The sequence below is a fragment of the Alnus glutinosa genome, chromosome 3 (assembly GCF_958979055.1).
Source record: "Alnus glutinosa chromosome 3, dhAlnGlut1.1, whole genome shotgun sequence".
Classification (NCBI taxonomy): domain Eukaryota; kingdom Viridiplantae; phylum Streptophyta; class Magnoliopsida; order Fagales; family Betulaceae; genus Alnus; species Alnus glutinosa.
The window spans coordinates 35800119-35812833 of record NC_084888.1 but is presented as its reverse complement, the minus strand read 5'-3'; the positions used below and the strand labels follow the sequence as shown (position 1 = coordinate 35812833).

At 36.2% G+C, this 12715-nt stretch overlaps 1 protein-coding gene and 1 pseudogene across 1 annotated transcript; both read right to left on the bottom strand.

The window, feature by feature from the left end:
• Positions 1-67: 67 nt before the first annotated feature.
• On the bottom strand, positions 68-2006 carry LOC133863416 (uncharacterized). The gene is made up of 3 exons (XM_062299353.1): positions 1636-2006; positions 545-652; positions 68-468 (listed from the first exon to the last, which is right to left on the bottom strand). Exons 1-3 carry the CDS (start codon positions 2004-2006, stop codon positions 405-407), a joined length of 543 nt encoding a protein of 180 aa, XP_062155337.1. The 3' UTR covers positions 68-404.
• Positions 2007-5791: 3785 nt separating this feature from the next.
• On the bottom strand, positions 5792-12145 carry LOC133864817 (cucumisin-like; annotated as a pseudogene).
• Between the last annotated feature and the right edge of the window lie 570 nt (positions 12146-12715).

The window sequence follows — 12715 nt, the reverse complement described above, 5'->3', positions numbered from 1 at the left end:
AAAGTTATCATTCTTAGCATTCTTGCAAACACTAGCACAAATTTTTGAGATAAAAAGCAGGCTTGAATTCATCATTTTTGAAACTCATAATTTTCATAAGTAACACCAGAACAGGGAAAAAAGAAATGAAAACACACAAGTAGTTGAAGTTTGTATGCATTAATCAAGAAAATTCATTATAATTGCAGAGCCCCTACAAAGCTCATAAAAAGATCTACAAGTTAGGAAGTAACACCCCTCCTAATAGAACAATTTGACTACCAGGTTTCCAGGCACAGATACCGTATTGTAAAGAAGAACAGCAAAGCTATACCAAGACAATAACAAAAGCAGTGGAAGTTACATTGACAGTTACTAAGTTGTCCAATTCCTCTCACCTTTGTTATAACAAGTAAAAACTCCAATTAGAAGGCAAAGAATACCACTGCAGATGCTACCCCATAGTCCATCAGCCACCCAATCAGGACACTATAATAAATACAATAATAGAAAACATAGTAGTAGAACACTATAATAAATACAATAATAGAAAACTGCCGGGTACCTTATAATTTCGAACAGCACAGTTGGGAAACTTGTAAAGAGATATAATACTATAAGGGTAGTTTGAATAGATGATCTCCTGCCTATTTGGTTCAAAAACAACAAAAACCTGTTGAAGAAAGATACATTACAAGACTTCTAGGCACCAAAAAAGTAGAAAACAGACTTCATATTGATTTATGATTTCCTGAGGTTGTATCATCTGTTAGTTTATGCACTGGATGTTAGTTTCCAATTCAACTTTCAAACATTTCTAACCATTAAGTGAGAGTGGTATTAGCTTTTGTGTGACATGTTCTGTGTCTACTTAATTAATTGACAAAGAATGGGCATGAGAACCAGAGGATTTTGACAAGTATTAACAACTAAATTATCCTTTGCCAAAATATAGGTGCATACATATAGTTTGAACAAAGTCAGTGAAAGATGAGCTTAAAAAATCAGGAAAAAAGGATAGAATCCTCACAATCATTAGCCATTTCAAAGACAAACAAGGCATGCAAGCATATGACCAATACAATATTGCAGGCATACGACCAATACAATATTGAAAGCATCTCATAAGGTAAAAAATCTACAAAGTCTAAGCTTCAGTCACACTACATCTTATCATTTCATGATTTATAGACATCCAGAAAGATGCAGACTGCATTATAATGTAAAAAAAAGCTCATAAGCGATGACTTTGTTATATAGCACAGGAAACATTTAGTTTTCTTCACACCAATATGTCAAAAGACTCGAACCTCCACATAAATAAGAGGTGACAACACCCATGTTGGTGTCTGAACATCAATTTTCCTTCGGTTGGTATTTTAAAATTTTCTCTTCAAAAAAAAAAAAAAATCGTTAACAAATTTGAAAAGGATGTGCCTTCTATACTAAAATAATGAAGATTATCAAAGACATATAGCTATCCAAGAAACTATAACAACTAGTTTGGACTTTCCCTCTAGACTTAGTCCAGTATAATTTTGATTCTATTCTAAAAGATATTACCTTGTATAGCAGCATGTACAACTAGTATAAAAGACGCATGTAACTCATTCAATAAAATTAATATACACATTTCCAGTATTCAAAAATTCTTACAGGTCTGTGAGAGAGCTGGGAGAGAAATCGTTTCCGCCGGAAATGGTGGTCCAGTGCCAGTCTATGAGAGAGCTGGGTGGTCTGCTGGTCCGGTGCCGGTCTGTGGGAGAGCTGGGTGGTCTGCTGATCCGGTGCCAGTCTGTGGGAGAGAAATGGTTTTCGGCCAGAAATGGTGGTCCGGTGCCGGTCTGTGGGAGAGCTGGGTGGTCTGCTGGTTTCGAGGGAAACAGAAAGGGGGGAGACGGTCTGCTGGTTTCGAGGGAAACAGAAAGGGGGGAGAATTTTTTGGGGGAAATGGTTTTGGTTCCTAAAACCCGTGATATTGGTTTCAAATTTTTGAGACTTGCTACACAGGGGACGGATGTGAGCATTTTATTATAGAAAAATAATTTTTTATTAAAAAGATGGCTTTGATGTCCCATCAAAGCCAACTTTTTTAATAAAAATTTATTTTTTTATTATATATGGGTGATGGGGGACGGATGAGTGTCCCCATCCAGCATTTCCCCAAATTTTTTTTTACTAAAATGGCACTGCCACGTGGGTAAGGGCCGATGAAAGACGGACAAGTTGCTCCTCTATAGCATTTCTCCTCGGCCCCACGCTTCGTATCATCCGGTCCTGAATTCGATGCCCTGTCCAATGTCACCTTAACGGTAAGGCATGGAGCATTTATATATCTTGGTTTGTAATCAAAATGAACGGCATTCGTCAATGATCAAATCGTTGGACTATGATCGACGGTCTTCTGCTACTCGGATTGAGCTTATGTTAACATCCTAATGCTTGATTGCTGGGGGGAATTTTTATTTAGTTTTAAAGTCAAGGAAAATAAAAACAAAAAACAAAAGGAGGGTGATATCATTCTCCTTCGGTGAATAAGCTGTTGTGAATTTTTCTTTTCTTTTCTTTTTAAAGTCATGTACCTGTAAAATGTGGATATTGTTCATAAGAATTTCTAGGAAATACTAATGAAAGATAAAGGCAATATCTTTGAATAATACGTACGTTTATATGTTGTAAATTACTTTGTTAAAACAATTTTCAGCTTCGTAGCACAAGCTATTAGAAAGTTCTTTTTTTTTTTTTCCTATAAAATAGTAAGGCCGGTAAGGATGCTTGCTAGGGTGCCAGCCAGTCCCACTTCAATGCTTAAGTTAGTTTTCTAAAGAATGTGAATCAAGAATTTAATCACAATAATTTTAGCTAGGGAATACTTGAAGGTGGGTATGTATTTATATTGAATAGTTGAGTCGGTTTACCCTGAAATGGAGTAAACCGACTCTTTAATCGTGGGTCTCCATGTCCGGAACGTGGGTATTCATGTCTTTTGGAACGTGGGTCTCAACGTGTCCAGCCTATGCGTTTTCTCACATCTGGATAGTGTGCACCCACGTTATGGACCGCTGGATTGCTATTCGGAACGTGAACTTTAATGTCCGAGACACCTTCGGGTATTTTGAAGTCTTGACGGGCTCCTTACAGATTACTTTCAGGTGAGCTTGGCTTTGCCGAGTGGTGGTTCTCATGGCCCGGCCCATTTCGATGAATTGATGGGCTCGGGTAATGGAACCTAAATTCAGCTTTCTCTGGGACTGTGAATAATGAATGGACCGAATTGAGCTCTTGGGCCCATTCTAATTATTGAGAATATTTCCCAACACACTTAAGAGAGTTTTCTTTAAAGAATCTTTCTTTATTCTTTCTTCAACAATCATATCTTTGAAAGGTTATCATTTATTAGCGATCATATTTTTCAAAAAATTGCCTTTTTCTAATGGTAAATTTTTTTAAAATTTGTCTTTTTGTAACTGTAATATTGGTTTTAATTTTGTCTATTTTAAAAGGTCATTTTTTAAAAAATAAAATAAAATAAAAATGAAGTATTCAATACCAAGTTTCTACCGATCATATTTTTCTAAAGATAAAGCAATTCAATAGCAAGTTCGAATTTTTTTTTTTTTTTTTAAAAAAAAAAAAAAGAAAAGAAAAGAAAAGAAAAAAGAAGAAGAAGTAAAAAGCAAGTTCAAGTTTTCAATTTCAGAATCGCAAGCATTCAATGACGGTCATATTAGACCATTTCAATAGCAAGCATTTCAATAATTGGCAGGTGATTCAATAGCAGCGTTCCATAACTGGCAGGTACGTGATTTTTTATTAATATAAATTATGCATTTAATTTTGCTGAGCACTTTAATAAGAGTAATTCTACTGGTATATTAAGTGTCCGTAAAAAAATAAGGTGGCTTTTAAAATTACCATTTGATCAAAATCACCATTTGATCAATCACACGCTCAATGATGATTTTAAAAGCCACTTTATTTATTGATAAATACTTGATGGACATTTAATGTACTAATAGAATTACTGCTCCAACAACTCAGTAAATCCTTAACTACTTTGACTAGTCGGATGGAGTAATGCTAGAAGTCCCTCTTAAGTCCCTCCAAAAATAATGTGACTTTAAAATTACCATTAGATTTATAATTGATCACTATTGAATTTTGATCAAATGATAATTTTAAAATCCACCTCATTTTTAGAGGGACACAAAAGTGATACATGAAAGACTTCTAAATTACTCAGTTAGATGTAAAGCTTTTTTGAGATTTTTTTTGCTACAAGACTAGTCATAAAAGCTACTTTTTTATTTATTTATTTTAGCTTGCCCAATATGAGTGAGCAGGTATTGCACTAGGGCGAGCGGCCGTTGGTTGTTCCGCAACTTGTTCCCTTACGTGGTCCTGTGCGTTAACATTAGAAGGAGTAATGCCACATATTATCCTTGTGTTCACTTATTGTTCCCAAAAAATTGATGTGACTCTTAAAAAATCACTATTGAATTTATGATAGACTACTATTGAATTTTGAATCATTGTGTTAACGAAGTGATGAATAACGTGGTTTAAAATGTATTTTTTTCACATGTCCTGAATGACGTGGCAATTGCGGGAGAGCTTGTCTCATTTATTTAAACACATGATAAACACATATATTTACATATATACATACATGTACAATACATACACATGCATGAGAAGGTCCCGAGAGTTTCTAGAGAGAGAGCGAGCCTGAGATTTGGTGTGTTCCGGGGGGGGAGGGTTCTACGCCTCCCTCCCTCGGTGGTGATGTCTTCCTTGCCCTTTAGGGGAGTTTTTGTTCCTCCCTGGTTAGATCCAATGGAGGTTAGGTGCTTTCCAGCCTTTAGGGCTGTGGAGTTTGTTCCCCCCGGGTTAGATTCGGTGGTAGTTGTTGTCCCCTGGCAGTAGACTTCACGGTTCTGGGTTGGGGAGCGACTTTTTCCGGTGCTTCCAGTGGAGTTTTCCTGACTTGGTTTTATTTGTTTAAGGTTTTTTCTTTGTAGTCAGATCTGCTCTTCTCCGACGGGCTTTTAAAGGCACACGCCTTTCCATAGGAGTCACCGGCCTCTTCCGGTCCAGCAGCTTCCAGCCACGGTCGTGCCGGCTCTCCACGCTCGACGCGTGGCCTGCACGCGCCAGGGAGGTAACTCCCTGATCTGGCCTGTGTGGGTCACGACTTGTCTTCCAAGATGGGGTGAGTGATTTCCTGGTGGTTCGTGAGTCTTCCGGCGGTTTTCTGTTGCAGAGGAGGTCCCCAGCGGCGTCGTTTCCCGGCTTCGGTCCCATTTTGGTTTTCTGTTTAGGGTGTTTTGTTGTTTTTTATTTTCTTTCCACAGCCAGCCTGTGTGATGCATAAATGTTACAGGATTATTTGTTGGCGTAGGTGCTAGATCTGCCCTCTTTTATTTATTGTCTGTGCTAAATTGTAAAGAGTGGCTCATTGGTGTCCTTGTAATATTTTTGTATTATTTAGGTTGCTGTTCAAGTCAGGTTTTCTGGCTTAGGGTGATGGGGTCTTGTACCTCGTTTATCTGTATTGGTCATTGCCCCGGGGCTTTCTTGAGAAGAAATATATAATAGCACATGCTATTTGTTCAAAAAAAAAATATATATATATACATACACATGCATATAAACACAAACAGAACAATAAGTTAGAAGGAAAACTAAGTAGAATAGAGCATTAAATTAGAAAGGTTCAAATTACACTGTATTGCAGAACTGGAGCAAAGGCTCAAACTATAACCATTTTCAGTCCTTCGTCTTCCACCACTGCTTTCATTTTACTCTTCCATGCATATTCCTTTGAAGCTTTTGCTTCAATTATTATATATGCAATACATATATGTACCAGAGATTGTCATACATCAATAACAGCCACTGCAATAGGGCTTCTCACTTGGAACGTTCCATCATCCCACACTAAAGAAGCAGAGTCAATGGATTTATCTGTTATTCCTTCAATCGTGAGCGCAAACGATAGCTTTTGTCCAAGATTTGTGAATGATAGAACACTAGGGTTTACTTTGATTTTAAGTCCGAGTGGGGATGTCAAAATAGCTTTATACGTAGATGTTGGTGATCCAACATTTGTGACCGTCCAATTATAAGCTTGACTAATAGATTTGGAGGACGAAGTGACTAGAGCAAAAGAAGGATAGTTGAGATCAAATACTGTTCCATTAGTGTGTTTAGAACAGCTACTACTGTCCCTAGTAACAAGTTGTAATAACTTGGTACTATATCCTTGGCCACACAAAAATTTGATGTAGTCAAGTGTATCAATTTCATATACTAAACCAGGATTTTGAGCCTTAGGAGGATTTATATTGCCTGCACCATATGCATATTCAGCCTCAGGATTCTTTGTAGCACTCATGGGGACAGCTACAAGTAATATTCCAAATGGGAGTGAGTTAGTCATGGTTATAGCTTGCGTACATGCAATAAATTATCAAGACTGGGAACTATACATCATATAGATATTACAAGTAGTCATAAGAGCCGATTTGATAGCAGCAGGTGACCATGTGGGGTGGAAGGATTTGATATAGGCAGCTGCCCTAGAAGCATGTGGGCAAGCCATTGATGTCCCTAAGATTATATTGTATTACAGCAATCTGTTATCACTTTCAATTTTTGAAGTTGGGGAAACAGGAGACCATGCGGCTAGAATGTGAACTCCAGGAGTAGCTAAATCCGGCTACACAAAAAAAAAAATATATATATATATATATATATATATATATATATATATATATATATATATATATATATATATATATATATATATATATATAAAATTACCTTGAGAATGTTTGGCGTAACTGGACTTGGACCCCTTGATGAGAATGAGGCTATGTAAGGGGCAAATGTATCTTTACCCTCACTACTCTTATGAATAGTCGTCGTTGCGCCCCTATAAATTGTGTGTTCTTTAGGTTGTTCTATTTTGCGAACTTCTTTCAATTAATGTCTAAAATATTAATACCTCGTTGAATTTATGTATGAGTACACCTTGCTACCATCTTCCAAGCGAAGGTAAGATGCTGGCAAGGGAAAAGATTTAGCAACATCTTGGCGTGCTCGGCCTTGCATCACAGTACCCACAGCACCAGCTAAGAATTCCCCTTCCCCTGTAGTCCGGACATCGCAAAGTACAATTTTACCCTTCACCAAATCTTGGTCTAGTGAATTTTTCTTGCAATATCGGCATTTTAACAATAATTAAGTTCCATTTTAATTATCACGTTGGAATGTGTCTACAATTGGTATTGCTATTCTAAAACACAAGAAATATTTCACCTGCCAGTTTCATAGATTTATGCAAACAAAAGCAAAAGTAATAATTATTGGACACATTTCATTTTGTAGTTACCTGGAATCGGACCTATTGAAACCACTTCTAGTGTTTGGTACATCTCCACCATAGATTAATGGATACATTTCATTCTTGATGTCAAAAGTATTTATTGAAATTCCCTACACATGGACTAAAGAAATTCTCCAAATTAAAAATTTAGGTACTAATAAATTGAAGTAAAATGAAAAAGATAGTAGTATATAATATATATCTACTGATAATATAGATATTCAAAGCAGCTGATATAATTTTTTTAGTTACCTCATAAATATTGTTGTTACCCAATTGGACCATATATAGTGAAGAACTTTCTATCTATGGTGCTTGTAGCCACAGAGAGAGACCAGGGCGAATCATTTGTAATGGTATGTTGCAAGATCTGGACCGTTGTTACCAGCAGATTTTGATGTCAATATTCCATTTCTCATAGCATGAAAGGCACCAATGGAAATTGCATCTTCAAAATAGTTCAGAGGATTGTGTCCACCAACGGAAAGTGTTGGTACAGTTTCCGGTATGGTGACGTGTCGCCTGGTGATTCGCTGCTGGGTTCTGATCTACTACCTTAATCCTGCAAAAAGAACAAACAGCTCGTCGGGGGTGCCGACTACGCCCACTCCGATGCCTAAGTCAGTTTAAATCAATTTTCTGCAGAGTACTCTCAATCTTAATCTCAAGAACTTAGAGAATCCTTGATTTCATACCTGGTGCGGCTGTCGTATTTATAGGCTGGACTTGCAGTCTTACCAGATTTGCAATCTTACCAGAATTCTTGACACCTAGTTGGATTAGGAGTTGGAGTCCTAGCTTAGTTGAACTTTAACCATATCTTCAGGGAATTCGAATGGGATTGTAGAGTCCGAAGTTGATTGCGTTTGTACCTCTTTAAACTTGATTCCGTATCAATAACTATCTTATCCCATTAATTATGGAATTGTGGTTTATCCCTGATCTTCTGGGATTCTATCCTCATCGCATTCTAAGACAACTGCGGCACACTTCAGCCAACCTCCGAGGTGATGATACCCGAGATATGTTCGCTTCGACTTGGAGATCTCGAGGTATCGCCGCACCATAACAGGGTTGTGTAAGGCCGAGATGTTGTCGCGCTGAATCGATATTACACCGAGGCGTTATTACCCCGAGGCGCTATTACCCCGAAGCGTTATTACTTCGAGACACAAATACCCGAGATATGTTTGCTCTGTTTAGACTAGGAGATCCCGGGATATACCGTAGCCTGGAATGTGAAGACCGAGACGTCGTTATACCTCCGAGATGTCTTTATATGTCCGAGACGTCTTTATATGTTCGAGACGTCTTTATATGTCCGAGACGTCTTTATACCTAGACGATCTTTCTTTGCTGGGCGGAACAAATGTCCGAGACATAACTCCGAGATGTCTTTGAATCCACGTGTCTCTAGGGTTGATTTTATCCCTAACAGAAAGAGTTATGATGTCAACGCCATCAGCAATGGCATTGTCAAATGCAGCAAGAATGTCAGCATCAGAACAGCCATCGAACCAACATATTTTGTAGACATCAATACATGCTGATGGAACTCCTCCTCGTGCTGTTCCCAAGCCATAGCCTAGTAGGCTTGCCCCGCTAACTAGGTTTCCAGCTGCTGTTGATGCAGTATGTGTTCCATGGCCTTCTGAATCTCTAGGAGATTTGACATTATTTTCGTCAAAAACTACTTTACTGCTACGGTAATATTTTGCTCCAATGATTTTACTGCATTAGTGTAGCCACATTTGTTAGTTGTGCTTTTTGACTGCGTATGTGTCTTTGCACCTGTGTGGTCCTGTAGATAGGCAAAACATAGTGTTGTAAAGATATATATACTTGTTGCAAGTGAAATTGGTCGACGTTTGGCAGGTGCCCTTCCATTTGCTAGGTTGTGGACCAAATCCTTTGCCACTAAAGCTATCTGACTCTGGCCAAATTCTACTGTCGAGAACTCCTATAATGATGTCGCTTTCAACAGGTCTTCGAGGAACTTGTTGCGGAAAGCCAAGAAAGTCCCATGACCTTGTTGTTTGAAGCTTTTTTTGTTCGCTAGGGAACACAGACACTACGCCGTCCATTCCTACAAATTCATTGACACAACATTTTGTGAGGGACATATATAGAAAACATAAGTTAATTTCAAGAATACCCTCCACCCACGGGTGATTGGGGGGAGGAGAGAATTAATTTGGTTCACGGACTAGCCATTTTTTGAGCTTCTTGCTCGGTTAGCTCAACTGCAAATCCACTAAAACCCCTCTTGTAGCTATAGAGCAGAGACTCTGGTCCAATGTTGCTAAATGCAAGCATATAAATTTCACAAATTAGAGCTCTAGGCGCATTTCAATCCCTTAACACATACATAACTTCGACTGGATTTATTATCTCCATTTACAGAAATTGTTAACACAGAAAGCCTGTAAAATTACTATTTATACTAAAAGTTAATAGAAAGAAATGAATTTAATATTTTATATTCTAACAAAGCCCATTGCAACCCCAATGGTACTGATTGGTAGATTGGGGGAGACATTGCAAATTGTTGCGTAGATTAAGGGAATTAAATATAGTTTCCCCTGTTTTTTTGTTTTTTTTTTTTCCCATCTATTTTGCTTTTCAAGAGGTGGAAAAAAAAAAATTGAATTACCTTAATAGTGTAATTAATGAAAAAATGGAATTAAATGAATATCAAGAGAAAATTAATAGAGGTACGTATAATTGATAAACATATGATATTAAATGAACACCAAGAGAGAGGCATCAATGCCATTTGAAAGGTATCTTTTTTAAAATAAAATAAAAAATAAAAACCCAAAAAGAAGGTCAAATATGTCTTTCCCCTTAAAAGAGATTGTTAAAAATAAGAGTACCGTCATATACTATATAAATATTCTACAAAGTTGATGGGGTAGGATCTAGTAACCCTTGGATCAATCATTGTTAACTACAAATCTAGGTTATCAAAATGTTTTCCAAGTTTCAATCACTTACGGACAAGTGTCATGTTTTATTGTTCTAATATAAAACTTTTCAATATTTTTATATTTAACTTAACAATTTATTATATTATTATATTACAATTATAAACACCTTCTTTTCTTTTTTTTTTCTTTTTTTTCTTTTTTTTTACCTTAGGACCCAAATTTTATTCAACAGCCCCTGTATAAGAGCCTGTTCGGTATTGTATTGGAGAAAAAAAAAAAAAAAAAAAAAGCTTTTATATCCAAAATGAGCTTTTAAGATCAAGATTTACTTTTAAGCTTTTTTTCAAATATGGGTTTTAACTTCTTTTTTTTTTTTTTTAAAGCATAATTTTAAATAAGTATTTTTTGAGTTTTTTTACCAAGCATACCATATTTTTGTCTGGCACAAATTTATATGTAATAAAAGTACTTTTTAAGCTCATTAACACAATCTCTAATCGGCTATAAAACTAAAGAAGGGCTTTCAAGGTATATAGCTAGTTCAACATAAGCTTTAAATTTTGTTAAGTTCCACAAAATACGATTAGACAAAATAAGAAATTCGAGGCATATTCCAACACAAGTCAAACACTGTGATCACAATATCTATCTATAATCTATGTAAGCCTAGACTTTTTTATAAGGTTTGTAAAAATTAATATATTTCCTAATTAATGTAATTTCCAAAGGAATGTGATAATAACAACATTATCATATATTTTTAGGAAATAGATCCGAGAGGAGAAGGGTGCAAATCTGTTCGCTCCACCTCTCCATTTTCTTTTCTACTCTCCGCTCCTACCATCTCCCTTCCATTCTGATTTTTTCTTTTGTTTTTAGGTGTTTTTCGACCAGATCAACATTTTTGGCCTCTCCGCTATGCATCCGTTCATCTACCTCCGTGCTGTGCCATTCATCGATCTCCTCCCTAGCCGCTGCTGTTGCTTGCTGGTTGTGTTTTTGCTTTGAATAAGAGTTTTCTTCTCTGTAAATCTACTCTTATGGGCGATATATGTGATAAATGTTAGTCAGATATGAGGAGTTATCTCTCACGGCCTGGATAGTTCGATGTGAGGGTTTATCTCTCACGGCTGGTTTAAATAAATTTTTAGGATATTTGGCTACAATTGGCTTAGATCTAGTATGCTCGATCGGAGCAAAAATGCTCTTTAACTATTTGTATACATAGGTTAGCAGATGATGAAAGCCATAGATAACATTTTATTGTAAGAATTTTATTTGTATCTATAACTTTATAACTTCATAGCATAAGGTTATAATTTTGCAGAGTTATAATCTGTGATGTAAGAGCATTATGCTTGTGATCTTTAATTAATGAAATACTCAGATCTTTCATTAAAAAATAAATAAAATAATAAAAAATTATCATCCTGACCAATTCGAAAAGCAAGTTGTAACAAGAAATTCAAAGATCAGATAGCAAGTTTATAATTAATGGTTCCATATTTGTGCTGCTTTTATTACCTGCCAATGACTTCTTGTAGTATGCTTGTGTGAAGGGATGATGGGATCGTCCATCTACTTGTTGCCCATATACACAATATAAGCCTGCGTGCACATTTATCATTGGTATTTGGTAGAAAATGGAACCTGTTAATTATCTTCTAAACACGAAAAAGATGGCCAATTTTGGAGATATTTGGCCATAAAAAATATAATTAAGAGATCAGCCATATATAGAGATATTTACATTTCTGTCATTCTGAGAACTTGAGTGACCAACAAGGAGAGTGAAGGCTAGACTGAGGAGGAGAAGCCATGAAAGACTAGAGCTTTTTCTGGCCATTAATTGCAGGTTCAGCGATAATCTTGTTATATATATATATATATATATATGTAAGTACTAGAAAATGTCCTTATATAAAGTTGTTAAAAAAAAAAAAAAAAAAAAATTCCGATAGAAGAAAAAGCTCCTACACGAAAAATCACTAAATAGTTCCACATTCTTATCCTTTTTTCCTAGAAAAGGTTCTTACATAAAGTTGTCAAATACAAAATCCAAAACAAAAAATAAAAAAAATAAAAAAAGTTCTTGAGAAAGTGCTAACAGTTTCACATTTTTACCCTTATCTATTTCTTTATGGTTCAGTTTGTGCTCGAGTTTTTAAGTTCTTTATTGTCGGTGGTAGTGGTTAAATCGCCTCAAGCTAAGTAATTTTCATGTGGTTAGATGAGCAAATACTAGAGTGAGGGGTCGACTTCGATCTACAATGAGACTCTTCAAGCATGATTAGTATTAACCATCTTGAATTCCACTAATGTCTTGGTCGCATAAAATTCTGGTCATCCGATTCCCTCCTACCTTTTTTAATAGAAAAAAAAGGTTTTAAAGTTCATTTTCTCTTAGAAATCAAAT

Coding starts and splice junctions, on each gene's coding strand:
- LOC133863416 (XM_062299353.1), bottom strand. CDS start 2,006: ATGCTCACATCCGTCCCCTGTGTAGCAAGTCTCAAAAATTTGAAACCA. Junction 653..1,635: donor CCCAGCTCTCTCACAGACCT/GTAAGAATTTTT, acceptor TTTCTTCAACAG/GTTTTTGTTGTTTTTGAACC. Junction 469..544: donor GTGCTGTTCGAAATTATAAG/GTACCCGGCAGT, acceptor TATTTATTATAG/TGTCCTGATTGGGTGGCTGA.